Raw genomic sequence first — 27,055 nt, forward strand, 5'->3', positions numbered from 1 at the left:
ATTGGCCTTGATGGCCTCTAGGAGATCTTGTGACCTTTCTGATTTCAGCATTCTCTCTCCTGTCACATCAGACCCTTTGCTGGTTTAGATCACAATAGTACTGCCCGTGCTGCACCCTTTTAGAACTTCTAAGGCCATGAGTTATTGGAGATTCAGTTTCCAGGGTGGTTCTTGAACCTAAGAAATCTTCTAGAAGCCTGGGTCATGTTGTGAGGTCCTTGTGCCTGTTGAGTCGTGGTTCTGTCTGCCTCAGGTTACTGTTGGCCCCAGGGCTCTTTTTCCTGCAGGCCTTAGTTAGCACCACGAAGGGTTAGGGGTATGGGGGTCAGGGTGAGTGGTCACCAGCGGGTTTCAAGGGATTGGCCTATTTCATCTAAGTTGCCAAACTTATGTGCACAGAGTCGTTCGCAGTATTTCCCTAGCATCTTCTTAATGTGTGTGGGATCAGTAGTGATATCCCCTCTTTCATTTCTGATTTTGGTCATTTGTGCCTTTCTTTTTTTGTTTGTTAGTCTGCTAGAAGTCTGTTACTTCTTTTTGTTGGGTTTACTTTGTTCATCTTTTAAAAAAAATTTTAGAGACCTTTCCTCTTTTCTGATACAAGCATTTGATGCTGTAAATTTGCCTCCAAGCACTGCTTTAGCTGCATCCTACAAATTTTTATATATTGCATTTTTATTTTCAGTCATTCCAAACCAGTTTCTAATTTTCCTCGAGACTTCCTTTTTCATCTATGGATCATTTAGTAGTGTTTAATAGTAATGTTTCATTTCTAAGTATTTGGAGGTTTTTCCAGGTGTCATTCTGTTACTGATTTTTAGTCAAAAATAAATGTATTAGTTTCCTATTGCAGCTGCAATAAATTGCCACAAACTTAGTGACTTCAAACAACAAAACATACTACCTTATAGTTCTGGCCAGAAGCTTAAAAGAGGCCTTATAGGGCTAAGTCTTAGTTTTCCTTCATCTGAGAAGGCCTTTATTTTGCCTTCATTCCTGAAGGATATTTTCATTGGATATAACATTCTGGGTTGACAGTTCCTTTCTTTTAGGACTTTAAGATGTTTCATCCTCTTCTGGCCTCTATAGTTTCTGATGGGAAATCTACAGTTACGTGAATCCTTATTCTCCTGTATGTAATATGTTGTTTTTCTCTGACTGCTTTCAAGACTTTTTTCTTTAACTTTGGTTTTCCGTGCTTTTATTATGATATGTCTGGCTGTAGTTTTCTTTATTTATCCTGTTTGGGGTTCACTGCATTTCTCGGGTCTGTAAATTTATGTTCTTCCCCTAATTTGGGAAGTGTTCAGCTATTATATTTTCCGATACTGTTTTCTGCTTCCATCTCTCCTCTCTTTCTGGGACACCTGGGACATGAAATTAGACATCAACATCTTTTGATGTTGTTCCATAGATGCTTGAGGTTTTATTCCATTTTTCTCCATTCTTGTTTTCTCTCTCTTATTTAGATTGGATAATTTCTATTGATCTATCTTTAAGTTCACTGACTCCATTGTCATCTCCATTCTGCTGTTGAACCCCTCCAGGTAATTGTTTATTTTTTGGTTCTAAAATTCCTATTTGGTTCTTTTTTATAGCTTCTATTTTTTTTTGGCTGAGAAGGCCTGTCTTTTTATTTGTTTCAAGAGTCTTTGTCCTTTCTTCTTAGAGCATGGTTATAATAGCTGCTTTAAAGTCTTAGTCTGATAATTCAAACATTTGGGTCATCTTGGGGTTGATGTTAGTTGATTGCCTTTTCCTTTCACAGTTTATGTTGCTTAGTTCTCTGTCAAGTAATTTTGGGTTATATCCTGGACATCTTGAGTGTAATATTATGAGACTCCGGACCCTGTTTAAATGTTCTGAAAATGTTGACTGATTTTTTTTTTTAAACAGGCAGTCAACCCAGTTAGATTCAGATGGCATATCCTGGCTCACTTTCTCAGCTCTGTGGTTCCGGTATCCACCCTGCTGTTGACCACTCGGGGATCAGTTTGAAACTGGGCAGTGATCTGTGCTGTGCTGATTCTAAGTGTTTTCACACATGTGCAGTTTAGGGGTGAGCCCAGGGCTTCTTATGAAGATTTAAAGGATCCCTTCTCCAGCTCCCTCTTCTCCATGATCTTCCCTATACTCTCTACTTCCCCATGTCCCCCCTTTCAGGTGTTCTGATTAGAAGGCAGTTCCCCCCTGAGGGTCCACTGTTGCTGTGCTGGTGAAGGGGGCAGGGGCTTCACCTATTTGGTGGCGCTTGGTTAGTGTAGAGTGGAAAGAGTCCACGGGTCTCCACCCCAGGGAGGCCGCTGCTTGCATCTGTGGGGAGAGGAATGGACACGTTGTTTGTGCTGGGGAAAGGTGGATAAAGCCAAAAGAGTTCAATCTACAGGATTTCTCCTTCCTGGGCCTTTGGTTAGAGAGAGCAAGCTTTTCTGTTTGGTTCTTTTTTTTTTTTCCTCTTGTCTGTGCCTGTTGGTAGTTTCAAGCTACTCTAGTGCCCATGCTGGGAGGCAAAATTCCAAAAACTGGAAAACCAGAAAAATCACTGCCAAGGTGTCCTTAAAGTCCTGCAATCTCTGCTCAGTCCTCCTGCCCTTATCTACCTTTTTGAATCCCATGATAGAGGTTTCATGCAGAATTTGTACCTGTGGATAGTGGGAAAGGCTGTAGTGTGCTTTTTCCATCTTGCCTGGAATTGGAAGTTCCAACTTCTACATTTAGACGTCCTTCTCTCTGTGTGTGGTGATGTTCCCTGGGGTAGACCACTACTGCCCTTAGACAGCATTCTGAGGGTGGTGGCCCACACTGATCACCTCAGCCCACCCCAGTAACTTTCCTGCAGCCCCTCCCAAGACCCCCGCCCCAACAGAGCTAAGCTGATACACACACTGCGGATGCAGGTCTGCCTGCTGGGCCTTCCTGGTGTTTGTTTTTTCCAGGCAAAGCACCTCTCTCTGCCTCCTGCTGGTTTATTCAGCAGTGTCCCAGGGTTTGTTCATTGTCTGCTTTGCTTCAGACCCTTCTATCAAATTCCATTGTCTCTGTCTTAATGGTCTTTGCAGGGTAGGCACGGCCATCTGCATGTTCACTGAAGGGCCTGCCTGCATTTCCAGGGAGAGAAAGGCTTCAGGCCACTGGTGCATAAAGATCTTTGGAAATGTCCAGAAGATCCCAAACATTGCCTGTCCTGCATGCCAGGCCTCGCTTTCCACCAGCCTGCTCCCCAGCCGCACATCCAGCTGTCATTTCCTAGAGAACCCATCCCATGCAGTTGTTTTGGACACATAGCGTTCCTTCAGGGAATGTGGCCCCGGGGCCACAGGTGGAGTAGAGGGCACAGTATCCCGAACCATCTAACGGGGCCCGACTCACCCTCACCATGCATCAGGCCAGTTATGGTTTCTTTCTGTGTCTTATTTCCCCCTCCATCAAATGAGAGTTATTGTAGAAACCTTATAGTGCTGTGTTGGGATTAGCAGTAAACAGTTTGGCATGTGGTAGTTGCTCGGGAAATGGAAGCTGCCCTTTTTTCCTAATGGGAAAGAAGGGATTTTGTTTTTGAGACAATTCCCTTCCTCTGCTGCTGCATAGGGACACCTGAGTGCCTTTCTAAAATTAGACCAGGGCATGGTGGCTTGCTCGTAATCCCAGTGTTTTGAGAGGCCAAGGCGGGAAGATCACTTGAGGCCAGGAGTTTGAGACCAGCCTGGGCAACCTAGTGAGACTCCGTCTCTATAAAAAAATAAAATTAGCTGGACGTGGTAGTGCACGCCTGTAGTCCCAGCTATTCAGGAGGCTGAGTCAGGAAGATTGCTTGAGCCCCAGGAGTTTGAGGCAATGGTGAGCCATGTTCATGCCACTGCACTCCAGCCTAGCCAACAGAGCAAGACCCCGTCTCATAAAATAAAATAAAATAAAATAAAATAAAATAATAAAATAATAAAATAATAAAATAACATAAAATACCAACAGCCTGTGCTGGCTGGAGCCATGGTGTTAAAAGGCCCATGGACTTGGGCCATGCCTGAGCTGGCTGTGCTCTGCCTGCCACTTAGGCTGCCCCTCCCTGACCCAGCTTGTGTGGAGCAGGCATGGAATCCTGCAGGAATGTGAAGTTCATCCTTCCCTGGATACTTGGGCACCATCTGGCCAGGCTCATGGAGCAAATGGGCCTGTGAGTTATGTCCCCACCCGTGCCTACGCCCAACCTTTATGCCCCGTTTTTAGTGGGAGAATTTTGTTTGGAGCTGCAGGTGTTGGGGGGTGGCACGTCTCAGGCTTTGGGGTCTTCCTGTTCTCTTTCTTGGCCCTGCTCCACTCCTTGGTTCCCCTGGCCCTGTCTTGCCTGCCTGTTAACTTTGGGTACCCTCAGCCTGTCCCAAGGCAGCTCATCCCTCAGGCCCTGCCCTGTCTTGTCTCTCCAGCCTCCCAGCCCAGGGGCTTGCTCTCCATGTAGTAACTAATACCTTAGTGTGATCCTCTAATTTTCTGTTGCTTTCTTGCTTCCATGGTTGTTGGAAGCCTGGAGACCCAGTGTTTGGCCAAGGACAGGGCCTGCTGGTTTTAGAGCTCCTGGCCCAGTAGGGATGATAGGACCCAGGACCCCAAGTGCTCTAGGCAGGCACTGTTCTGGGTGCTGTAAAGCACGGTGCCTAGCACCTCACAGGGACTCGGGGTGTCCTGGCTGACCAGCCGAATCCACTTTTTATTGACGAGAAGCCTGGGTCCCAGAGACATTAAGTAACGTGCTAAGGTCACCCACCTGGGCAGTGGTAGGGCTGGGTTTGAACGAAGGTCTGCACTGCCCAGCTCATGAATTCTGCTGCTTGGGAGCCAGCAGCACTGCTGGCACAAGGGTAGGGGGACCTCGGGCCTGTCAGAGAGGGTGCCTGGCTCTTTGGGAGTGGGGGGTGCACCAGAGTGGGTTGGAGACAGGACCCAGAGCACCACCCTTTACCTGACCAGCATCTTGGTGGGGTTCCCCACCTGGAAAGGCAGGACCCTGGGGTCCAACAGAGCCTATTGCAGATCCAGGTTCTGGCCCAGCTGGGATGCTCACTGGCTTCTGTGGCTTTATCAGCGAGCCTACCTGCTGCACCCGTGAGCATGGGCGGCCCCATCTGCCTCCTCCTTCAGGTGAGATGGCAGGATCAGAGAGACGGAATGAATGCTGCTGTGTCGCATTCATGTAGGAAGGCCTTATTTACAAACCATCTGTAGCAGTCAGAAGGCCTGATGTCGTCAGGCCAGACCATGGAGCCCCTGTTCTGGATCCATTTGGCAAAGATGAGAGAGAAGCTGGGTTAGGCTTTGTTGGGTAAATGCAAATGCCACATCTGTGTGTGCACACACATAGGCTGAGACACTTTTCTGCGAGGTGGGGGATCGCATTGAGGGAAGAAAAGGTGCTCTAATAGCTTCAGCCTGGACTTGGGTCCAGAGCTTTGGATAGAAGCATCTTTCCAGACAATTGGGATCCTGTAGAAAATCTGCCCTCTGAGGCTCTTCTATGCCTTCTGTTGTGTCCTGGGACCCCTTGGCATCTCCAGGCAGAGCCTATACAGAGCATCCACATCAGAGTCCCCTGTGGGCCCCAGTGCCTGTAGTTCCATCTCCTGCCTGGATGCTCGGTTCTTGGAGCGAGCTTCCTGAGCAGCCTGTGCAGGCTCCAGGCTCTGGCAGCATCTCCACGCCACTCCTGCCGGCCTTTCTCCTGGTGGAAGCAGCCTGCGTTGCTTCTCTGCCCGGTGGTGACAGGCTGTTCTCGTTTGGAAACAGAAGAGACACCACTGCTTCCCCACACCGACTTCCTAAAACATGAGGCTCCCTTCCGTGGTGTATGTGTAAAATGCCTGGCTCTGTGTATGCACGTGGTGCACGCCTGGCCCTGGGGTCTTCACATTCTTCAGAAGAGGCCGGGCGCGGAGACTCGTGCCTGTAATCCCAGCACTTTGAGAGGCTGAGGCAAATGAATCATTTGAGGTCAAGAGTTCGAGACCAGCCTGGCTAACATGGTGAAACCCCGTCTTTGCTAAAAATATAAAAATTAGCCAGGCATGGTGGCTTACACTCTTGTAGTCCCAGCTATTCAGGAGGCTGAGGCACAAGAATCGCTTGAACCCAGGAGTCGGGGGTTGTCGTGAGCTGAGATCACACCACTGCACGCCAGCCTGGGTGACAGAGCAAGACCCTGTCTCAAAAAAAAAAAAAAAGAAAAAAGAAAAAGGAGCATGGTGACTTCACCTGCCCAGGGAGGCGTGCCAGCCAGGGGCCCATGGAGAATCAGATATTCAGCCAGGGACAAGGGCATGTCAGTGGGCAGAGCGCCAGGGTGTGGGAGGCTCTCTGGGTGGTCGCTGACCAAAAACATCACTTTTGGGTTTTGTGACTCAGAAATGAGCTCAGCCTGTATACCCCGCAGATGTGATGAGCCCCAGGCCGAGTCCTCTGGGGGTGTCATTAATGGCGTGTGCATGAGCATTTCCTTCTGGCATTTTTACAGAGACCATGTGCAGCTGGACTCTCCGGAGACAGCAAACAGAAATTCTATTATGTGTCCTATCAGCTAATAAAGGAGGGGAGCTTGCCTTGAGTTGTGTTTTTCTGCGACCCTGTGTGTTTGATCCTTGTCTGCACCCAGTTTGGCCACCCTGACCTCTGTCACTCCCAAGTCCGAGGAACCAGTGGTTATGTGAATGTGAAGTTATTTACTTCATCTGTTTATTTAGATCTGGGCCCTGGGGTGGCCCCATGCGTTGAATAAGTGTGTTCTTATTATGGTCCCTGGGTTCTGGGTGATCAGTGGCCTGAGGAGGGACCAGACTCCAGCCCGTCCTAAGGAGCTTATGAGAAGTTTTGAGGGGACTGGTGCCTGGACATGGGCTGTAGCGTAGGTGGAGTGTCGAGGAGGACCCTACACACGGTGAGTGGGAGAAAGCACCTGGGAGAGCATCCCGCGGCCCAGGAGGGTGGTCAGGTTAAGTCACAGCAGGGATGGGGCTATCAGAATGGTGGGCTGTGAAGAACTGGGAGGGCCAAGACTCGGAGGCCATCTGGATGGGGAAGGTGTGAGCCGAGGCCCAGAATGGAGCACCCAGGGGACCCAGGCTGATCAGGTCGCAGCGAGCATGAGGGGACTGTGCGAAGCCATGAGCTCCAGACTCCCCAGTCGTGGGCCCTGATGCGGGGGTGTGTGTGAGCTGGAGCCGTGGGACCAGGGCCGAACCCGTGTGCTGGACAGTCTTCGGGGCCCAGACACCAAGGGCCACCCGGAGCCTACAGGAAAGTTGGGGAGTAGAGGGGCATGTGTTGTATGGACAGAGCCCTACCATGCTTAGAGGAGTCAGGCTCCTCCCCCGACTCTGTGGCCACACATTGTCCCTCACACTCTTGATTTCTCAGCCACAGTGAGGGTGAAAACCAGGGTCAGCTCGAGACTATGACCCAGTTCCCATTTCACCTCCTGGGTCTTCTCCAGGTTCTGTGGGGTTTTTTGTTTTGTTTTGTTTTGTTTTGTTTTTGAGATGGAGTCTCTCACTCTGTCACCCAGGCTGGAGTGCAGTGGTACGATCTTGGCTCCTAGGTTCAAGTGATTCTCCTGCCTCAGCCTCCCAAGTAGCTGGGATTATAGGCATGCACCCAGCTAATTTTTGTATTTTTAGTAGAGACGGGGTTTCACCATGCTGGCCAGACTGGTCTCGAACTCCTGACCTCAAGTGATCCGCCTGCCTTGGCATCCCAAAGTGCTGAGATTACTAGTGTGAGCCACCATGCCCGGCCTTCTCCAAGTTCTGAATTCCCTGAAAGCAGCTGTGCTGTTGCCCTGCCCTCTGGGGCACAATGTTAGGAGTAAGCAGCGTTTAAGTGCCTCCCTGATTAAGAGAAAGATGTATATTCCCACTGGGTGGTGAGGACATAGATGTCCAGGCCCATGTGTTCCATGGCATAATGTGGGGACTGCAGAGAGGAAGGGACATGTTTATGTCCCAGGTGAGTCATGGAATCTCGGAATATGAGGGTGTGCGTGTCAGATTTTTTCAAGGAGGGGTGTCTTAGTCACTTCAGGCTGCTATAACAAAAATGCCATAAACTGGGTACTTTAAACAACAAACACTTACTCCTCACAGTGCTGGAGGCAGGAAGTCAGTATCAAGGAGCTGGAACATTTGGAGTCTGCCAAGGGCCCACTTCCTGGTTCTTAGCCATCTTCTTGCTGTGTTCTCACCTGGTGTGGAAAGGATGGGGGCTGTCTCTGGGGTTTCAAAAGGGCACTAATCCCCTTCATGAGGGTTCCGTCCTCCTGACCTAATCACCCCCAAAGGCCCCACCTCTAAATACCATCACATTGGGGGTTAGATTTCAACATAGGAATTTTGCAGAGATATGAACATTTATTCTGTGTGCTGTAAGGGGCATCTCAGAGTGCCACCCCCACATCCCCAAAGCTGCTGGACCTTGCATGTGGGAGCTGACTCTTCTGGGGCTGGTGTGACTCATGGCTGGAGGCCTGGCTTGTTAACCCAGCTCTGAGGTCCTCTGGGTGCCACCTCCTGCACACCAGCCAGCCAGGTGGCCTCCACGTACCTTCTGTTTCATGGAGAAGAGCTACTTGCTTAAGACAGGTTCCTCAAACCCCTGGCATCTGGTCTCAGGTGACTCTGAGCATCTCATGGCTACCTCCTCCCCACCTGCAGCCTCATCTCCACCCTGCCGCACTCTATGACTGAGAAGCACAGGGCGCCAGGGGATGTTTGTCTGCACTGCTGCTGTGTTGCTGACTTATGAGACCTCTTTGGAAGGGGCTCAACAGGTGAGGAGAGTGGTGTGAATCCACTTGTCCTAATAGACCACTCCAACTTTCTGAACATCCCAGGCTTTCCTGGTACAGTCCCCATCTGCCAGCCAAGAGGAGAGCATGGCTCAGGTGGGATTCAGGCGAGAACAGGGCAACGCACACCTACTAGCCAAGATACAAAGCACTTAATACAGGGAGGAGTCATGTGGGCAGAGCCCAGTGGGTCTGGGTTCCCCTCATGAGGACCGAGAGGGGACCAACACCTGTTAGATGTCTGCTGTGTTCCTGACGTTGGCCTGGGTGTGGGATGTGACTGGGTGTCTGTTGCTCTCCTTGGCAGGTGCCTGCCCTGGAGGTAAAGAGGCTGGGACAGTAACTTTAGGCAGTCAGCTGGGGTCTGTCTGTTAAGCAAGGAGCAGGAATCAGCCTTGTTCTCTACTGGCCTGTCTGGGAAGCGTGAACAAATTCTGTGTCTTGAATAGTACCCGAGTCAGTTGCCAGCCCTGTGCTGGCTCTGGCAGGGGGTAGCTGTGGAGGCAAGAGTGTTGGGCAGGGTGACCTGATTGAGCCAAGCTGTTATTCTTCCACCTGAGGATTTTCCAGAAGTGCCAGGCTCAGAACCGGCGTCAGATACCTCTGAGAGCCTTTCCGGTTGCCACGGTTCTCCCAGGATCGTGGAGTTCTTGAAGGAAGGCCTTTTCCTGGCGTGTCTGCAGTGGCATGGTGATATAGCCACGCTGCCCCTGTTTGTGAGTTGAATCTCTGCAGAACTCACTTTTCCCAGGAGGTGCTTTCAGAATGCAGCATACCACAGTCCTCATCAGGATCTGCTCATTTGGCTGGGCTGGCAGGTGGCTGAGTTGGCTCCCGGAGCGGGTGTCTAGCAGCTGTGCTCATGGAGGCAGGCTGGGCGTGTGAATCTCACCTCCTCCCACGGCCCCCTGGGGAAGCAGGATAGGAGCTGGGCCTGGTTTCCGAGCCTGGCCGATTGGGAGTAACAGGTGGGATCTGGACCAGGTTGTCACACCCACAATGACAGCTGGGATTATCACCGTGGGTGGTAATTCCCACATGACAGTTTCGAGTTTCAGGTCAAGAGCTGGGTCCTCTCTCTCCTCTTGCATCTGGACAGAGAGATCCTTGCCGGCTGGTTTTCTGGCTCGTTCCTCAGCTGTTTTCTGTGGCCTGCAGAGTTTGCAGCCCCAGGGGAGTGAGGAAAGCTCTGCTCTGGCCTGATTTTTGCTGCAGAAGAGAAATGTGGAAGTCAGGGCGGTGGCCTTTGCAGTGGGTCAGCTTTGGGCTGCTGAGATGGGCGGCGTGAAGGCCGGCTTCCAGAGCCCTGGCTGGCCTTTGTAGTGGATGAGACGGACCAGATTGCCATGCTAGGGTCACCCGCTGACCTGCAGTGGCCTGAGCAGATACATGGCTCTGCCAAATTTCCTGAAGTGGAGCCCTCATCCTCACACTGCATCCCCCAGAAGCCAGGCAAGAGGAGGTCATAAGGTTTTTCTGGAAAGGAGCAAAAGAGTGTGCTGCTAAATGTTGCAGGTGGGAGTGCGTGAATAGGTGAGGCTTCCGGTAATTATGATAAGTGATGCTTATGCTTCTCAGTGCTGTTTCCTCCCTCTGATGGGGCCTGCTTGACACCTCGCAGGGAGCGTGGGTGGAGAGTGTCATTATCCCCATTTCATTGGTGGGAACATTGAGAGATGAAACGGGGAGTTTCATCTGCAGGCCCCTGGGCCCTCTGGTCATCCCGGTCATCCTGGTTGGTTTATTGTCTTGTTTTTTAAGGGGGATGATTGATGAAGGCCTTGGAGGTAGGGTGGGGGAAGCTGGGAATAGAGGGAATTATATTTCCTTTTCCAAATACTTGTTTAAGAATGGAAGAGTTCCTGGCCACATAATCCATGTGCACAGATTTTCCGGGGGAAAATCCATTTGAGTTTAGACTTGGAGACCGTGCCACCTCCCGGTCTGTTCCTCAGGCTTTTGACATCTGCCCACACCTGGAACATCTTAAATTCTGGTGGAGAATACAAAACGTCACTCCCCTGCCCCAGCTCACCCCTAGTTCAGCCCCCCAGGATACCTGAAGTTGGGGATCCTCCTTAGCTGTGGAGCTCAGGGTATGTTGGTTCCACGTCCAAACCTTCAACCTTCATCTGTAAAATGGGGTACTGATGGCTCCCTTGCAGAGGCCTGGGGATTCGAGGCAGCACTTCTGGCCCGTACCTGTTGCCATTTCTGCATGTTGTACCCCTGGCCCTGACTCAGGCTGGCGTCCTGAACACCTGTGCATCCACAACCCCATAAGCCTTCCAGGAGCACTATAGATCAGGGTGACCCAGGATTAGGCCGGGGGTGGGAATTACAGACTACCCCCAGGACTGACCCAGGGCTATACCCCTCCAGGGCTGGTGGGAACACGAGTGGTTTTTGTGTGTGTATGTGGCTTGCAGCTTGCAAGGGGGGTGGGGGGCAGGTGGCGGGGTTGGTTCGAGTCTCAAACTGTCCTCTGTCGGGTCGGGTCAGGCCTCAAACTCTCCTCTGGGCCATTTCCTTCTTTTTCTCAACAGAAAGAACCCAGGCTATGGAATCATGTGTGGGCCCAGCAGGGTTCATAGGCACCTTCTCAGTCTGTCTCCAGCGTTGGGCTCTTCTGGTCCTGCCCAGCTTGTCGCTTTAGTACCTCAGTTTCCTTATCTGCATGGAAGCCCACCTGTCAGCTTGGATGAGGGGAGGAAAGCAAAGCCCCTCAGGCCCTGTGTGGGAAGGAGAGTCTGAAAGTGCAGGGGCTGTGCTCAGGAAGGAGCGCAGCTTCAGGAGGGGCTGGTTGGCTGGCAGTGTTGTGCAGGACATTCAGAACGTGACTGGGTTTCTATTCTGATTTGTACAAGCATAGGATACTCAGGTGGCTCTGGTCTGTTCTCTAGCTAGCAGGAGAGTCTGGGGTCAATCTGTAATAATTTAGCTTCTGAGCAGGTGCCTGGCACTGGAAGAGGAGAGCCCAAGAGAGCAAGGATACATTGTGTGGCTGAAGGGGGCAAGGCCCTGGGCTGCCTCCTACTCTGACCTTGTGGGCCTTGGTGTCTGCTCTTCCCCTCTGTCTGCCACTCTGAGTCTGGAATGTGGCAGTGATATGGGTGTTGTGGGCACTCCTGGCATGTGGGCAGCTCCTCAGTGCTGGTGTCTGAGCTCCACAATGACTTCATTCATGTAATAGTATGTTATGGCTGCGTAACAAAGAACCACAAACTGTGCAGCCCAAATCATAGAAATTTATCATCTCACAGTTCTGATGACTGGAAATATGAGATTGAGATGTTGGCTGGGTTGGATCCTTATAGGTGGCAGTTTTCAAGTTCACATGACATTCTCCCTATATGCCAGTCTGTATCCAAATTCCACCCACCCACCCCCACTTTTTTTTAAGAGACAGCGTCTCCCTCTGGCTCCAGTCCCAGGCTGCAGTGCAGTGGTGCAGTCATAGCTCACTGTAGCCTCAGCCTCCTGGGCTCAAGTGATCCTCCCACCTCAGCCTCCCAAGTAGCTGAAAACTACACTTGACCACCACCATACCTGGCTAATTTTTATATTTTTTTGTAGAGACACGTTCTTGTTATGTTGTCCAGGCTAGTCTTGAACTCCTGGCCTGAAGTGATCCTGCCTCCCAAAGTGCTGGGATTACAGGCATGAGCCACCACGCCAGGCCACCTCTTTTTTAAAGGACACAGTCACATTGGATTAGGACCTAACCTAATGACCTCATTTTAACTTGGTAAAGACCCTATTTTCAAATAAGTTTAGAGGTTAGGACTTCAGCATATGAATTTAGGAGGGAACACAATTTAGCCCCTAAAACTGTACTTCTTTTCTTTTGTTTTAAATTTCAGAGCCTGGCTGATCGTGTGTGTGTGTGTGTGTGTCTGTCTATGTGTGAAAATATACATAGGCTGGGCGCGGTGGCTCACGCCTGTAATCCCAGCACTTTGGGAGGCTGAGGCGGGTGGATCACGAGGTCAGGAGATCGAGACCATCCTGACTAACACGGTGAAACCCCGTCTCTACTAAAAATACAAAAAATCAGCCGGGCGTGGTGGCGGGCGCCTGTAGTTCCAGCTAATCAGGAGGCTGAGGCAGGAGAATGGCGTGAACCCTGGAGGCGGAGCTTGCAGTGAGCCGAGATAGTGCCACTTGCACTCCAGCCTGGGTGACAGAGCGAGACTGTCTCAAAAAGAAAAAAAAAAGAAAAAGAAAAAAAGAAAATATACATAACATGTACTGTTTTAGCCATTTTTAAGTGTGCGGTTCAGTGGTATTCAGTACATCCACATTGTCATACACCTGTCACTACTGTCTATCTCCAGAACTTTTTCATATTCTCCACACTGAAACTCCACTAAACGCTAACTCCCTCCTCCCCTCCTGTCCAGCACCTCACAGCCCCCGTTCTACTTTGTCTCTATGAATTTGACTACTCTAGGAACCTCATATACGTGGAATCTTACGGTATTTGTTTGTTTGTGCCTGGCTGATTTCACTTAGCATAATGTCCTCAAGGCCTATCTCAGTCAGCGTGTGTCAGAGTTTCCTTCCTTTTTGAGGCTGAATAATACTCCTTTACATGTATGTGGCACGTTCTGGTTTTCCACTCATGCATTGATGGATGCTGGGGTTGCTGCCACCTCTTGGCCATTGTGGATGACGCTGCTGGGAATGTGGTGAATGTGCACCTCCTCTCCTAACCTGCCCCAGGCATCCTTCAGAAGCGGGGCAGCCCAAGACCGAGATGGGGGAAGAAGGTGGTTTGCCTGCCCTCCCAGGCTTGCTGGGTGTCTGCCCGTGGCTGGGCCCTGGCCCCGGGCTCAGGGTGGTGACCGCCAGCAGGGGGAAGTCCCTCTTCCTGCCATTCCCCCCCGACCAACCCTCTGTATTTCCTCTTTGGAGGGGCAGTGAGTGGGAAGGGAGGACCCGCAGGTGTGCAGTGGCCATGGCCCGCATCCTGGCTGAGCACCTTTGCTGGTGTGGAGGGACTCCCTCCAGTCACTTTCAGACCTCACTCCCCATGCTGCTCCCACACCAGGGCACTGTTCCCACGCCATCCTCCTTTGAAGGGCACTACCCACCTTCCCTGTCTTGCCCCTTCCCACCCTCTTCCCAGGGACTTTTCTGGTCAGTTCCCTGCTGCCAGGTCTATACCTCAGGGACTAGAAGCTCAGCGTCCCCTCTGCTCTTCCTCCTTTTGCCTTTGTCCTCTTAGCCAGACCCAGGCTCACTGTGCGTCAGTGCCCCTGCCTGCGTTTTTCTACCAACACCAGGCCTACCTGGAGTGACCATCGCAGAAGCCCCCAGCCCTGCCCCACCTCCAGTGCCACACTCAGATGTGCTGCCAGAACGTCACCTGTCTCCCTGCAGCCTCTAGGCTCCCCTCTTGTTCCAGACCCAGACACCTCCTAAATCGAGCCCAAGTCCTTGGCCTGAAGTCTGAGGCTCCCCACAAAATCACCCTCTTCCTCTCTCTCCTCTCACTGCCAGCCTGTATCCCCTTTCCCAGCTGTACCCCCTTTCCCAGAGACCACTTCCAGCCCCCCTTAGCTCTTAGTGGCCTCTGGCTGGATCTAGAAACCAAACTGACACCAGGTACATTAACAAGAGAAAAGCACACAAATGTCATTAGTTTTACAGGTGCATGGGAAACTTCACCAGAGTCAAGTCCAGACAAGTGGCCGAAGCAAGATGCTTTATCCTTTTTCGATAAAGAACAATAAGTTTGAGAAGTGGCAGGACAAGGGGGATCTGGCTAGGGGCAGTAAATTCTTGAGGAGTCACTGGAAGATATATGAGGGGTGTAAACCTGGTGGAAGATAAGGGTTACTTTGTTAAAGCATATTTATTCAGGCCCACTGCAGCCCCCAATTCCATCTCAGGTGATAAGGGCTATTTTCTTCCCTGGTTCAAGGAAGACACCCCTCCCAGAGGAATCTTTATGGCTTGCTGAGTATAGCAAGAAACAGGTCAGCTAGCCCTTTCTGAAGCTACAGCTCGAAGTCAGTGTAGCCATCCGGTGTATTTTGGGATGGCACGTCCTTCACTCTTTCCCAGCCTTTCTGCATTTGTAAGCCCCAGGAAAGCCGGCAGCTGAGTCAGCCTGAATCCCTCCATGGGGCGTCTTTGCAGCTCCCTGCCCCTGCTGGTTGAAGGCTCTGTTGGTCGCATTCTTCTCTCTCACAGACTCTGCCCCTCCAAAGCCCTTCCAGCCCTCTCCTGGGGGCTGGGTTATCTCTGTCCTCAGACTCCATGGCACCGAGTTCAGGCCATGTCTTAGTGTCCTGTGGCTTCCTTAACAGAATGCCACAAGCTTAGTGGCTTACAACAACAAACATTTATTCTCTCCCAGTTCTGAAGACTGAAGTCCCACATCAAGGTGTCAGCAGGGCCAGGCTGTCTCTGGAGGCTCTAGGGGAGGATCCTTCCTTTCTGTTCCCAGCATCTGATGGCCCCCGGCATTCCTCGACCTGGTGACAGCATCTCTCCAGTCCCTGCCTCCGCCTTCAAATGGCCTCTCGTATGCCTGTGTCTTCTGTCTCTTTAAAGATATTTGTCATTGGATTTAGGGTCCATCAGTGTGATATTGTGATATAAGAAACCTGTATGTGGTCTTCCCTCTGATTTCTGGCACAAGCTTCTAAAATCATTGTAATTTCCTGAACGATGGGGTGATAGGAGCATCTTTTGTTATTCATACAAGCCTTTTCTGTGGGACCTGAGGTTATGCTAATGAGGTGATGCTTGAGGGGCCCCTAGATAGCTGTGGGATGGGGCTGGTTGCCAGAGGAACCAGCCACGTGATTAGAGGGTTGGAACTTTAGCTCCACCCCTGAACTCTGGGGATGGGGAGAGGGGTGGAGATTGAATTGATCACCCGTGTCTACAGCCATGCCAGCCTGATCTCGGCTGAACTGATCATCAGTGGCCAGTGATTTAGTCTTGCCTACCTAGTGGAACCTCCATGAAAACACTACACAGTGAGGTTCAGAGAGCTTTCACGTTGGTGAACACATGAAGGTGCTGGGAGGGCAGTGCCCCAAGAGGCCATGGAAGCTCCCCCACAATACACACCCTGTTACCCAGCCCTCTTCCGTTTGGCTTTTGTGAGTGGTATCCTTTACAATAAACTGGTAAATGTGAGTAAAAGGTTTTCCCAAATTCTGTGAGCTGTTCTAGCAATTTTTTTTTTTTTTTTTTAAGATGGAGCCTCGCTCTGTTGCCCAGGCTGGAGTGCAGTGGCGAGATCTCGGCTCACTGCAACCTCCCGGGTTCAAATGATTCTCTTGCCTTAGCCTCCCGAGTAGCTGGGACTATAGGCGCCTGCCACCACGCCCAGCTAATTTTTGTGTTTTTAGTAGAGACGGGATTTCATCATATTGGCCAGACTGGTCTTGAACTCCTGACCTTGTGATCCGCCTGCCTCAGCCTCCCAAAGTTGCTGGGATTACAGGCATGAGCCACTGTGCCCGTCTCTAGCAAATTATTGAACCTGAGGAGGAGGTTGTGGGAACACCCCATCTCCACTCCCAGCTTTAGAGTCAGTAGGTCAGAAGTACAGGTGGCCCAGACTTTCCCCCAGTGCCTTAAGTGGGAACAGTCTTGTGGTACTGAGCCCTTAACCTGTGAAGTCTGACACTTATTCCACATACTTACTGGCAGAATGGAATTAAATTATAGGACACCCGGCTGGTGTCCAGAGACTGGGAGGATTGCCTGGTGAAAGGAGAAAACCCACACGTGTGTTGTCAGGAGAGTTCTGGGGGAATAGAAACACATCATAGTAGTAGTAATTGGACAATCTAGGGTGATCTCATCTCAAAGCCTTTAACTTCATTACATCTGCAAAAAGACTCTTTCCAGGTAAGGTCGCATTCGCAGATTCTAGGGTTAGGATATGAACGTGTTCCTTTGGGGGCCCACTACAGTGGGCTTCTCACCTTGGTGTCCTCAGGGGAGCCAGTGTCTGCCTCCCTCTCCTCCGTTAGGTCCTGGCTCCGTGGTCATTTCCTCAGGGAGAGGCCCTGCTGTCCTTCCTGGGTCTGTCTTCCTCCCTCCTGCATGTGCTCCGGTGCCACCTGCCTCTCTCCCGTGGCCTTGTCATGGTTGCTGTGATGCCCACGTCACGTGACTCCATGGATTCCGCTGGCTCCCATGGGCAGGGGCTGGGTGTGCGGTGCTCACCATTCCATACCCAGCACAGTGTCCTGCACGTATTAGGTACTCAGTAAGTACATTTGTCTGGGGCTAAACCTTCAGGGTCTCCAGGAAGTCTTTCTGAGCCCCAGAGTCCTAAAAAAGCCCAGGTGCTGCTGAGGAATAATAACTGTATCATCCTGGGGCGGAGGGCTGCTGCCTCTTCCCAGCTGGGGTTTCAGCCTCTGCCCTGCCCCCACACCAGCCGGCCCCCAACCTGAAGCCTAGAGCATCAAATTATTATTGCCTCCGGGAATGACTGGGAGCCTTAGGCACAGGTGGGTCCTTGGAGACAGGGGATGGTCCTTTAACAGTGTTCTGGATCCTGATGGAGAAGAGAGGGGGTTCTCCTCTGCCCACACTGAGGCACACTCAGCTTGTGGAGGAAAACGGCTGACTAGTGCCCCCAGAAAATCGCCAGCAAAGTTGACCTTCTGGTGATTCAGTCTCCAACCAGCTCAACCTTCAAGCAGGCAGAGCTGTCAGGGCTGGTCGTGTGGGTTGGACTTTCTCCTCCAAGAAAGCTCAGAGTTGTAAATACCTGTTTCTCATCTGCGGTGTCTAGGGTTGCCTGGGGAGCCAAGGCATCAGGGAGCAGGACAGGCTCAGGCCCTTCCCGACTGACATTTTCCAGCCTATGGGGGGCCTTGGCTAGCCTGGTGGCTTTCTCTGTGGCATACGCTGATTCATGACCCTGACCTCTCTCTACCCGGGCAGCTGCGGCTTTCCATTCTTGGGTGCTGGCCTGGTGATGTCATTGTTGGGGTATGGCATGAGGGCTGGGAGGCCACAGGATCCTGGGGTGCTCTCTGTGTACCCTTCCACCACAGAACCAAGGACCCTGGTGGCAGGCCTTTAGCCAGGGTGCGGTGGCTAACTGGATGGGGCACGTCTCATTTATAAAGAATTTTGAGGCACTTGGCGTGGATGCAAGAAGGGGCAGCTGCCAGCCTGGCAGAGGAGGAGAAAGTAGAAAAACCACCAGAACCAACCACACATCTCCGAAAGCACTCACTGCCTGTGGGTGGCCTGAGGTTATGGCCAGGCGGTACTGACATCCATCCGGAAGGATACTCTCAGCCCTCAGGAAACAGTGGAATTATGTTCCGGGTTCCCTGCTTAGGAGAGGAAAACAGGTCAGCCTTAAAAAAAAAAAAAAAATTGAGGTAAAATTCACATAACATAAAATGAATCATTTTAAAGTGAACAATTCCGTGGCTTTTAGTGCCTTCACAGTGTTGTGCAACCACCATCTCCGTTTAGTTCCGAAACATTTTCGTCACCCCAGAAGGAAACCCCTGCCCATTAAGCAGTCACCGACCTCCTTTCTGTTTTTATGGGTTTACATATTGTGGGGACTTAATATCAATGGAGTCATACAACATGTGGCACTTTGTGACTGGCATATTTCCCGTAGCATCATGTTTTCAAGGTTCATCCGTGTTGTAGCATGTGACAGAATTTCCTTCCCTTTGAAGGCAGAGGCCGGGTGTAGTGGCTCACACCTGCAATCCCAGCACTTCGGGAGGCCTAGGCGAGAGGACCACTTGAAGCCAGGAGTTCAAGACCAGCCTAGGCAACATAGCGAGACCCCTGTCTCTACAAAAAGAAAAAAAAATTATTTTAGCTGGACATAATGGCACACACCTGTAATGCCAGTTACTTAGGGGGCTCAGGCAGGAGATCACGTGAGCCCAGGAGTTCGAGACTATGGTGAGCAATGCTATTCCATTGAATCTGATGGACATTTGGATTGTTTCTACCTCTTGTGAATAATGCTTCTGTGAACATTCTGGTACAAGTTTTTGTTTGAACACTAGTTTTCAATTGTTTTGATTATACACCTAGGAGGGGAGTTGCTAAGTCGTAAGGTTATCAATGCCACATCTTAGAAATGCCTTCTCTTTGGAATGAAAGTTGACCCAGCAGGCAGGTCACACAGGTGCAGCTGGGCACAGTCAAGCTCTGCCTGAGACTCAGTTTTTCCTGTCTGAAAAATAGCAATCTAAAAGTTCATGCCCACTCAGGTGCGTATTCCAAGAGATGATACGTGGGTTTTCAGCACCATATGTGACCTAGAGGAAGTGCCCCGTAAAGGGTGGCGGGTTTTTTTTGCCCACTACTTCAAAGATTTGGGTCTTTTTTGCTGTCAGAGGAACTTACCTCCCTGAAGCACTACGGGTATTCCCTGACCTTACCTGAGGTTCTGCTACGATAGCCAGCTTCGGAGTCCCCAAGATCCACAGCCCTTCTCCAGGGTAGAGTCTGCTCTTGGTAGGTGCATGGTGGTAGGAAGGTGCCAGGCTATGGATGAGCGTGGGGTGCAGAGCCAGCTCCGACTGTGGACTCTGCACCCTTCATGAGACCCGAACCTCTGTCCCAGCCATGGTTTTCCAAGCCTCTCTGGAGGACAGTGCCTGCCTGACAATCCCTCCAAAAGACGTGTGCTGCTGTTTGTAGAAGTCGCTGGCACCATGCTGCCATGGCCTGCCTAGGACCTAGGAGAAGATGGGAGGCCAAGAGGAGGGCAGGAGCCGGGAAGGAGGACAGCTGCAGCCATGACAGGGTGGGGGTTTGATGTCCGCCTCTGTGGAAACCTCCACCACAGCTGGCCGAGCCACCGGATGTTTGATCTGCTTTTACCTTTGTAAATAAATACTGCCTAGTCTTTGGCTGCCAGTGTAAACAAGGATGGAGACCACTCTGCTGATGATCTCTGTGCTCCCTGGAGTTCCTGCCTCCTCCACCCAAATTCCTCCCAGTGCCCCTTTCTTCTCTTGACTCCAGTACATGTTGATCGGAGGGCACTTTACAGCCGCTCTCATTGTTCTGGGTAGGGAGGGCCCAGAGCATGACCTCTGATCCCCTGAGGGCTTGCTCCCATCTCACCCTGGGGCACGTTGGCAGAGGGTGGGTCAGGGGCTGGGTTCCTGGAACCCCACACCTCTGGCAGCCACACCACGGATGGAGGATCTGGGGTCTCTCTAGGCATATCTGGCCTGGGAGAGCCTCTCCTGCCTGGCTGTACCCAGGCATCACATGGCCGATGGTCTGAGCTCAGTTCTGCATGCATTTCCTGGGAGCCCACCGTTCCGCCTTCTGTCTCTATGAATCTGACTACTGTAGGTACCTCATATGAGTGGAATCATAACAATACTTGTCCTTTTGTGTCTGGCTTATTCCACTAAGCAGAACATCAAGGTTCATCCATGAGATTGCATGTGTCAAAATGTCCTTCCTTTTTAAGGCTGAATGATGTTCCATTGCGTGTATACATTACATTGTGCTTCTCCCTTCTTCTGTCAGTGGACATTGGGTTCTTTCCACCTCTTCCTTCCCATGTTGTGATGAATATGGGTGTGCAAATATGTCTTCAAGTTCCTGCTTTCAGTTCTTTTAGAGGCTGGGCGCAGTGGCTCACGCTTGTAATCCCAGCACTTTGGGAGACTGAGGCTGGTGGATTACTTGAGGTCAGGAGTTCCAGACCAGCCTGGGCAACATGGTGAAACCCCATCTATACTTAAAATACGAAAATTAGCTGGGTGTGGTGGCGCACGCTTGTAATCACAGCTACTCGGGAGGCCAAGGCAGGAGAATCACTTGAACCCAGGAGGCGGAGGTTACAGTGAGCCAAGATCGCGCCATTATACTCCAGCAGTGTCCGGGCAACAGAGTGAGACTCCATCTCAAAAAAAAAAAAATCAGTTATTTTGGGTACATAACTAGGAGTAGAATTGCTGGATCATGTGGTAATTCTGTTTAATTTTTTGAAATATTTTTTTTTTTTTGAACCAGTGTGGTCTAGGGGATGTGACCGCAGCACCTACCTGGGCCTGGGCTGACTGGGACCTAACCAGGCATTATTCTTTTCGCTATATTATTTTTATTTTTTGGCTGCCCTTTTTCCTTTTATGAAAGAATAGATTTGCAGAGTTCTGGGGTTGGGTTGCTAAGCAAACTGCCTGGAGAGAAGAGGGTTTCAGATTTCACTAGGCCTTCCCTCTTCCACACCAACCCTGGGCTGTCTGCACTGGACTTCCTCTCCCCAGCCCCACTCCTAGTCTGGTTCCTGGTTCAGGTGAGCAGCAGCCAGATTCCATGCCCCCACCTTCTACCTTCTAGTGTTTGGGTTCTGCCTTGGATAAAGCTTTGCAGGAAGGATGTGGCTGATGAGACCATCAACCTCAGTCCTGCCAAGGGTGAGGAGGCCCAGAGAGGTTTTTCCACTGGGTATTCCTGGTACGGGGGCAGGAGCCAGGCCTCCCAATTGGTTCTGGCTCTTGGGAGATGGCGGCTTTCAAAATGCCAAATAATGTACTTTATCCTCAAGAGGAAAGGGCCTTGGCTGGGCATGGTGGCTCAAGCCTATAATCCCAGCACTTTGGGAGGCCGAGGCAGGAGGGTTGCTTGAGGCCAGAGTTTAAGATCAGCCTGGACAACATAGCAAGACTTTTTCTCAAAAAATGTTTTTAAAAATTAGCTGGGCAGGCCAGGCACGGTGGCTCACGCCTGTAATCCCAGCACTTTGGGAGGCCAAGGTGGGTGGATCACAAGTTCAGGAGATCGAGACCATCCTGGCTAACATGGTGAAACTCCGTCTCTACTAAAAATACAAAAAAAAATTAGCCAGGCGTGGTGGCGCACGCCTGTAGTCCCAGCTACTCCGGAGGCTGAGGCAGGAGAATGGCGTGAACCCGGAAGGTGGAGCTTACAGTGAGCCGAAATCGCGCCACTGCACTCCAGCCTGGACGACAGAGCGAGACTGTCTCAAAAAAAAAAAAAAATTAGCTGGGCATAGTGGCATGCACCTGTAGTCCCAGCTACTTAGAAGGATCCCTTGAGCCCAGGAGTTCACAGCTGCAGTGAGCTATGATCACTCCACTGCACTTCAGCCTGGGTGACAAAAAGATCATGTCGCTGAAAATAAAATCACGGGTGGGGGGTGGTGCTTTGTGTACTTAGGGGAGCTCAGGTGTGAAAAACTGCGTTTTGAAAAAGCAGGTTCCTGTGTGCTGGTTAGAATGGGGGGGATGAGGAAATTGAGGGGCAGTCCTCCCCACACCATCATTTGCCTTGGAGCAGACTGGAAGAGTCAGCAGAATGAGGGGCAACAAGTGTGGATTGGAGTGCTCTGGGTGAGCTGAGGCAGGGGCTGAAGCCCTCATATGGAATGTGGCAGGGATGAGCAGGCCATCTGGAATCCAGACTTAAAAGCATCAGTCACCCAGACATTGATTTGAGATCTCTGCAGGGGGGAAACGGCTGGGGTTTCAGCCACCTGGAGTGTCCTAATTCCCCAGCAGAGTCTGGCCGTGAGACCTGGTCTCTCTGTCTCACCTGGCGGGGTGATGTGTCCACTTCAAAGTCTCACTGGACACAGGCAGGCAAACCCTCACCGGGCACTTGATTCTTGCACCAGGTTTTAGCGTGGACGTTGCTAAGCCAGCATGTGGCTTCGCACATGTGGAGTCTTACAGTTACTCTGAAGCAAGCCCTGGGACCCCAAATCTGACCCCGAAGTTCTTGCTGGGTTGACTCCCTACTCGGTGTTGACTTGACCTTACACGGGAGTCAGTGTAGTCATGGGCGCGGAAAGCACTCAGATAAAAGGTGCTCCACCCGGTGATGAAGAATGTGTTGATGTCTTAAGATCGTCTTTAGATAAACAGCAAAACCGTTGGTTAAAAGCTGGTCTAACCCACCTTATTTTGTTGTTGTTTGTTTTGTTTTAGACGTTTCACAGCCTAAAGCTGTGGTTTTAGTCTCTTTCTCTAGTGATAAGTGGAAAAGAGGGATGAGGAAGGGGCTTTGCTGGCCCGACCAAAAACAAAACTAAGAACCCATGAGTGTATTCTCTCCCTTGGGCACTTGGACACCTCTGCTAGAACATTTAGTAGACGCTGACAATTCCAAGCTAATGTAAAAGCCAAGTCTGGAGGGTCATGGGGTGGGAGACTAGGGTGAGGAAGTTGTTAAAGGAGGCCAAGGGGATGGCAGGGCCTTCATCTAATAGTGACAGTAGCATTTTAGAGCTAGAGGGTCTTTATCGATTGTCTAGTTCACATGCATGATTTTAAAAAAGGAAGCTGAGGCAGGAGGATTGCTTGAGCCCAGGAGTTGGAGACTAGCCTAGGCACCTTAGCGAGTCAACGTCTCTGTTAAAATTAATAAATGAAGTCAAGAAAGGTGAGGCATGGACGGCCTCAGTGACCTGGACTAACTCACAGAGAGGTAGCAATGGGGAGGGCCAGAGCCTCGCTTCTGAGGGATTACACCACAGCTCACTTCCCCCACCCAAAGGCCAAAGGAACTGAGCGTTAATAACCAACATAGCGATCTTGGTACCTGGAGCCCCCTCGATGTCCCATGGATTAAGGGGACCAGATTCCTCCATACAGCTTGTTGAGGGACTTGGTGGGTGCCCCTTGCTCTTGGGGTCTTCCTACTTTGGCTGCTATGCTCAACCCAGACCCAGCCTCTTCCTGGAATTCTCCTTTCAACACGCACAGAGACAGAACCCGGCCCGGACTTTGCAGCCAGTAATTGTGTGCAATCACCTGGGACAGTGCTGCAGGTCAGCAGCCGGCAATGCTAGACACCGGGTTGGGGTCGCTCAGCAGGTCTAAGCCCTGGCTGCCAGCTAGATTCCCCCAGGAAGCCCCTATAGCTTCGGATTCGGCAGGTCTGTGTGGATCCCAGTGAAATCGTTTTCAAAGCCTCCCAGGTGTTGCCGATGTGCAGCCAGGGCTGGGGACACCTGTTAGAGGGTGCTGAGTCCTGTGGGACGAGAAGTGGAGAACCTGGGAGAGGGAGAGGCAGAGGTGTGCAAGGAAGCCGGAACTTCGGCCATCTGCACCCACAGCTAGTGGCAGATCACTCCAGACACACGGCTCTCCCCGGCCTTCCACGTGGAAAGGACTGACAACAGTCTCCACTTCAGGATTGCTGGGTCAGTTGCTCTGAGTGCCTGAGGGCAGCCCTGTGCCCACCCAGCCTGGGTGTGTGTGGTGGCAGTTGTAAACTCCTGAATGAACACCAAGGTCACCTCTGCTGGTAACCTTTGGGCAGGGCTGCTTACAGGTGACTCATGGTGAGAGTGACGTCACCCCATCAGGGTGAGCTCTCAGAAGTCCCATGGGCCTCAAAGTCCCCCTTTGGAAGGAGTGGAGAAGGGATCCTCACATGAGCCATGGATTGGGCTAGAAGATCCTTGTGGGTTGACAGTGGTCGTGATGAGTCCACTGGCTTAGAAAACTCAGGCTGAGAACAGGCCATGGAGGAGCTCCAGATGGCTAAGGCCTTGGAAACACGTGTTGAGCTTTGTCATTCAGCCTGGGAGGAAGGGAGTGATTATCTCCAGGTGCCTCTGGGAGGAATGAATTACTCTGTATAACCAGATAGTCCCAACAGGCAGGGGGCCTCTTGTAGGATAAGCCACTCTGTCCTCCTGCGGGTACTCACATTGGGGTAAGGGTGGTCTGGGATTTTGACAGACCTGCTGGAAGGTGGTCTATGACTCAGCCAGAAGCTGGGCCGGACTGGGGGATGGGGGAACCTGTAGCCCCAGTTCCCTGGGCTGGCATCGGAATAGCATGGTAGGACTCGCTGCTCATGGTGGACAGAACTTGCACCCCAGCCAGCATGCTGGCCTGTGCTCCTCACCCCATCAGACCCCATGGGCAGGTGTGCAAGGTGCAAGGACCGTTCCTGACATCAAGATGGTAACGGTAACATTTTGGGTTTCCCTTTCTTTTTCTTTTCTTTTCTTTTCTTTTCTTTTTTTTTTTTTTTGAGACAGAGTCTTGCTCTGTTACCTAGGCTGGAGTGCAGTGGTGCAATCTTGGCTCACTGCAACCTCCACCTCCCAGGTTCAAGCGATTCTCCTGCCTCAGCCTCCTGAGTAGCTGGGATTACAGGCACCTGCCACCATGCCCGCCTAATTTTTTTATAGTTTTAGTAGAGATGGGGTTTCACCATATTGGCCAGGCTGGTCTCGAACTCCTGACCTCAAGTGATCCACCCACCTCGGCCTCCCAAAGTGCTGGGATTACAGGCATGAGCCACTGCGCCCAGCCGGGGTCCCCCTTTATATAGCAACCCAACCCCCCTGTATGGGGGAGAACCAACTGTTTTCTCTGTACACAAGCTCAACGCAGAACACTTATGTGACCAAATGTAGGGGTTTTCCCCCACACCAAGCAGTTCTCTGCAGACACCAGCTGGGTGTCCTACAATTTCAACTCAGTTCTGACATTGTCTACCTGGAGTTAGCATCAGATCCCACTGTTAAGGGCTCAGCTCCAGAAGACTGCCCCTAACGTCAGGTGTCAGTAGCAAGTCCAGGTTATCTATTGGCCGTAAATTGAAGGTTCCTACAGCCCCCTCCTTGAGTTTGATCACTTGCTGGAACGGCTCAGAGAACTCAGGAAAATAACTTACTAGCTGACTGGTTTTTAATACAAAGATACAACTCAGGAACAGCCAGACGGAGGAGGTGCACAGAGGAAGGTCTGTGGGAAGGGGTGCAGAGCTTCCATGCCCTCTCGGGGCACTGCCACATTTTCAGCAACCTGGAAGCTCTCCTAACCCTGGCCTTTTGGACAGCCCTCATTGTGTAGGCATGATTGATTACGTCACTGGCCATTGGTGATCAACTCAACCTTCAACTGTGGGTCTTCCCCAGAGAGTTGGGGGTGCCAACTCTCTAATCATGTGATTGGTTCTCCCGGCAACCAGCCCCCTTCCTGAGGCTATCCAGGAGCCCCAGCCACCTGTCATTTACTAGCACACATAAAGACATGTATTACTTTAGAGATTCCAAGGGTTTTAGGACCTGCGTGCCAGGAAAGTAGAGGGTGGGATATGCAAAGATCAAATATACATTTCTTAAGTCACAACCCCCTGCCAGGGGCAGATGTATCTCAGAAAGCCCCTTGTATTGTCTGGGGAGTGAGCTCATGTTCATCCCCCCTCACCTTGTGGTCTTTGACCAGTCAGTTATGAAGGGGACGTCAGCATACCCGAGGTCGTTGTGAGATGCCTGTTGGGGACAGAGATGGTGTCAGCTGGGTGCTTGCTGGGACGGGTTGAGTATGGATGCTCCCTTCTCTGTCTCTAACATAGGATGCTTCTTTGCACACACAGATGGCTCGTTCGGAACACCACCTGGATACGGCTGCGCTGCAGACCGGGCAGAGGAGCAGCGCCGGCACCAAGATGGGCTGCCCTACATTGATGACTCGCCCTCCTCATCGCCCCACCTCAGCAGCAAAGGCAGGGGCAGCCGGGATGCGCTGGTCTCGGGAGCCCTGGAGTCCACTAAAGCGGTGAGTCCCCATGGTGTACGTGTGGCAGGAGGGCCAGGTGAGGCTCCCTGAAGTGCAGCCCCATGCTCAGGGGTATGTAGCAGGTAGGTGGTGGAGCAGCCAATGGTTTGGAAGCCAAGTGGGTCACCAAAAACTCCTTCCTCATCTCTACATGTGGTACACAGACAGCCTGCCAGATGTGTTGATCAGGGAGATCAGGGGATGCTTTGAACTGAGCATGGAGGAGGCAGGCAGCATGTGGTCTTGAGGCTGAGAATGTCAGCACCAGAGGCCACCAACAAGACCTGCGTGATGGCGCCGGCAACGCTCCTGAGCCAGGTGGTGTCTGGGCTTGGGTCCCTTTGTTTCATAGCCTTCTTGCTCCCTTTTACCAAAGCGTGTGCTGAGGATGGCTCCATCCATGTGACCAGAGCCTTTCCTGTGAGTTTTCACTTGACCCTCATTAATAAATCTTGGCCTTTCTGTCACTTCCACTTTACAAAGGTGAAACTGAAGTCCAGTGGTGGCTTCCCCAAGGTCTCATGGCTAGTGAGTAGCAGCACATTCAGTAGATGCTCTGCCATGCCCTCCAAGAAAGCAGTGGACCCACGCCCCCCTCACATGAGAACGTAGCCTGGGCTGGTTGCAGGCTGGATGGTGCTGGACCGCCCGGCCCTGCATGAAGTTCTGATTCCTCTCGCTGGTCCCACAGCTC

The 27,055-nt window shown here is 51.4% G+C and overlaps 1 protein-coding gene across 3 annotated transcripts in view; it reads left to right on the forward strand.

The window, feature by feature from the left end:
• The window catches only part of BCR (BCR activator of RhoGEF and GTPase), a 137,453-nt gene that overhangs the window by 47,099 nt on the left and 63,299 nt on the right, over positions 1 to 27,055 (forward strand). For all 3 annotated transcript variants that reach the window (XR_010156194.1, XM_016939532.4, XM_016939531.4), the window contains exon 2: positions 26,180 to 26,361. Coding sequence is in view for 2 of the 3 variants with exons in the window: in XM_016939532.4 (XP_016795021.1) it covers positions 26,180 to 26,361 (182 nt within the window). In the remaining variant the exon portion in view is untranslated. The remainder of the gene's footprint in view (positions 1 to 26,179; positions 26,362 to 27,055) is intronic.

Source organism: Pan troglodytes, chromosome 23 (assembly GCF_028858775.2).
Source record: "Pan troglodytes isolate AG18354 chromosome 23, NHGRI_mPanTro3-v2.0_pri, whole genome shotgun sequence".
In the NCBI taxonomy this organism is placed as follows: domain Eukaryota; kingdom Metazoa; phylum Chordata; class Mammalia; order Primates; family Hominidae; genus Pan; species Pan troglodytes.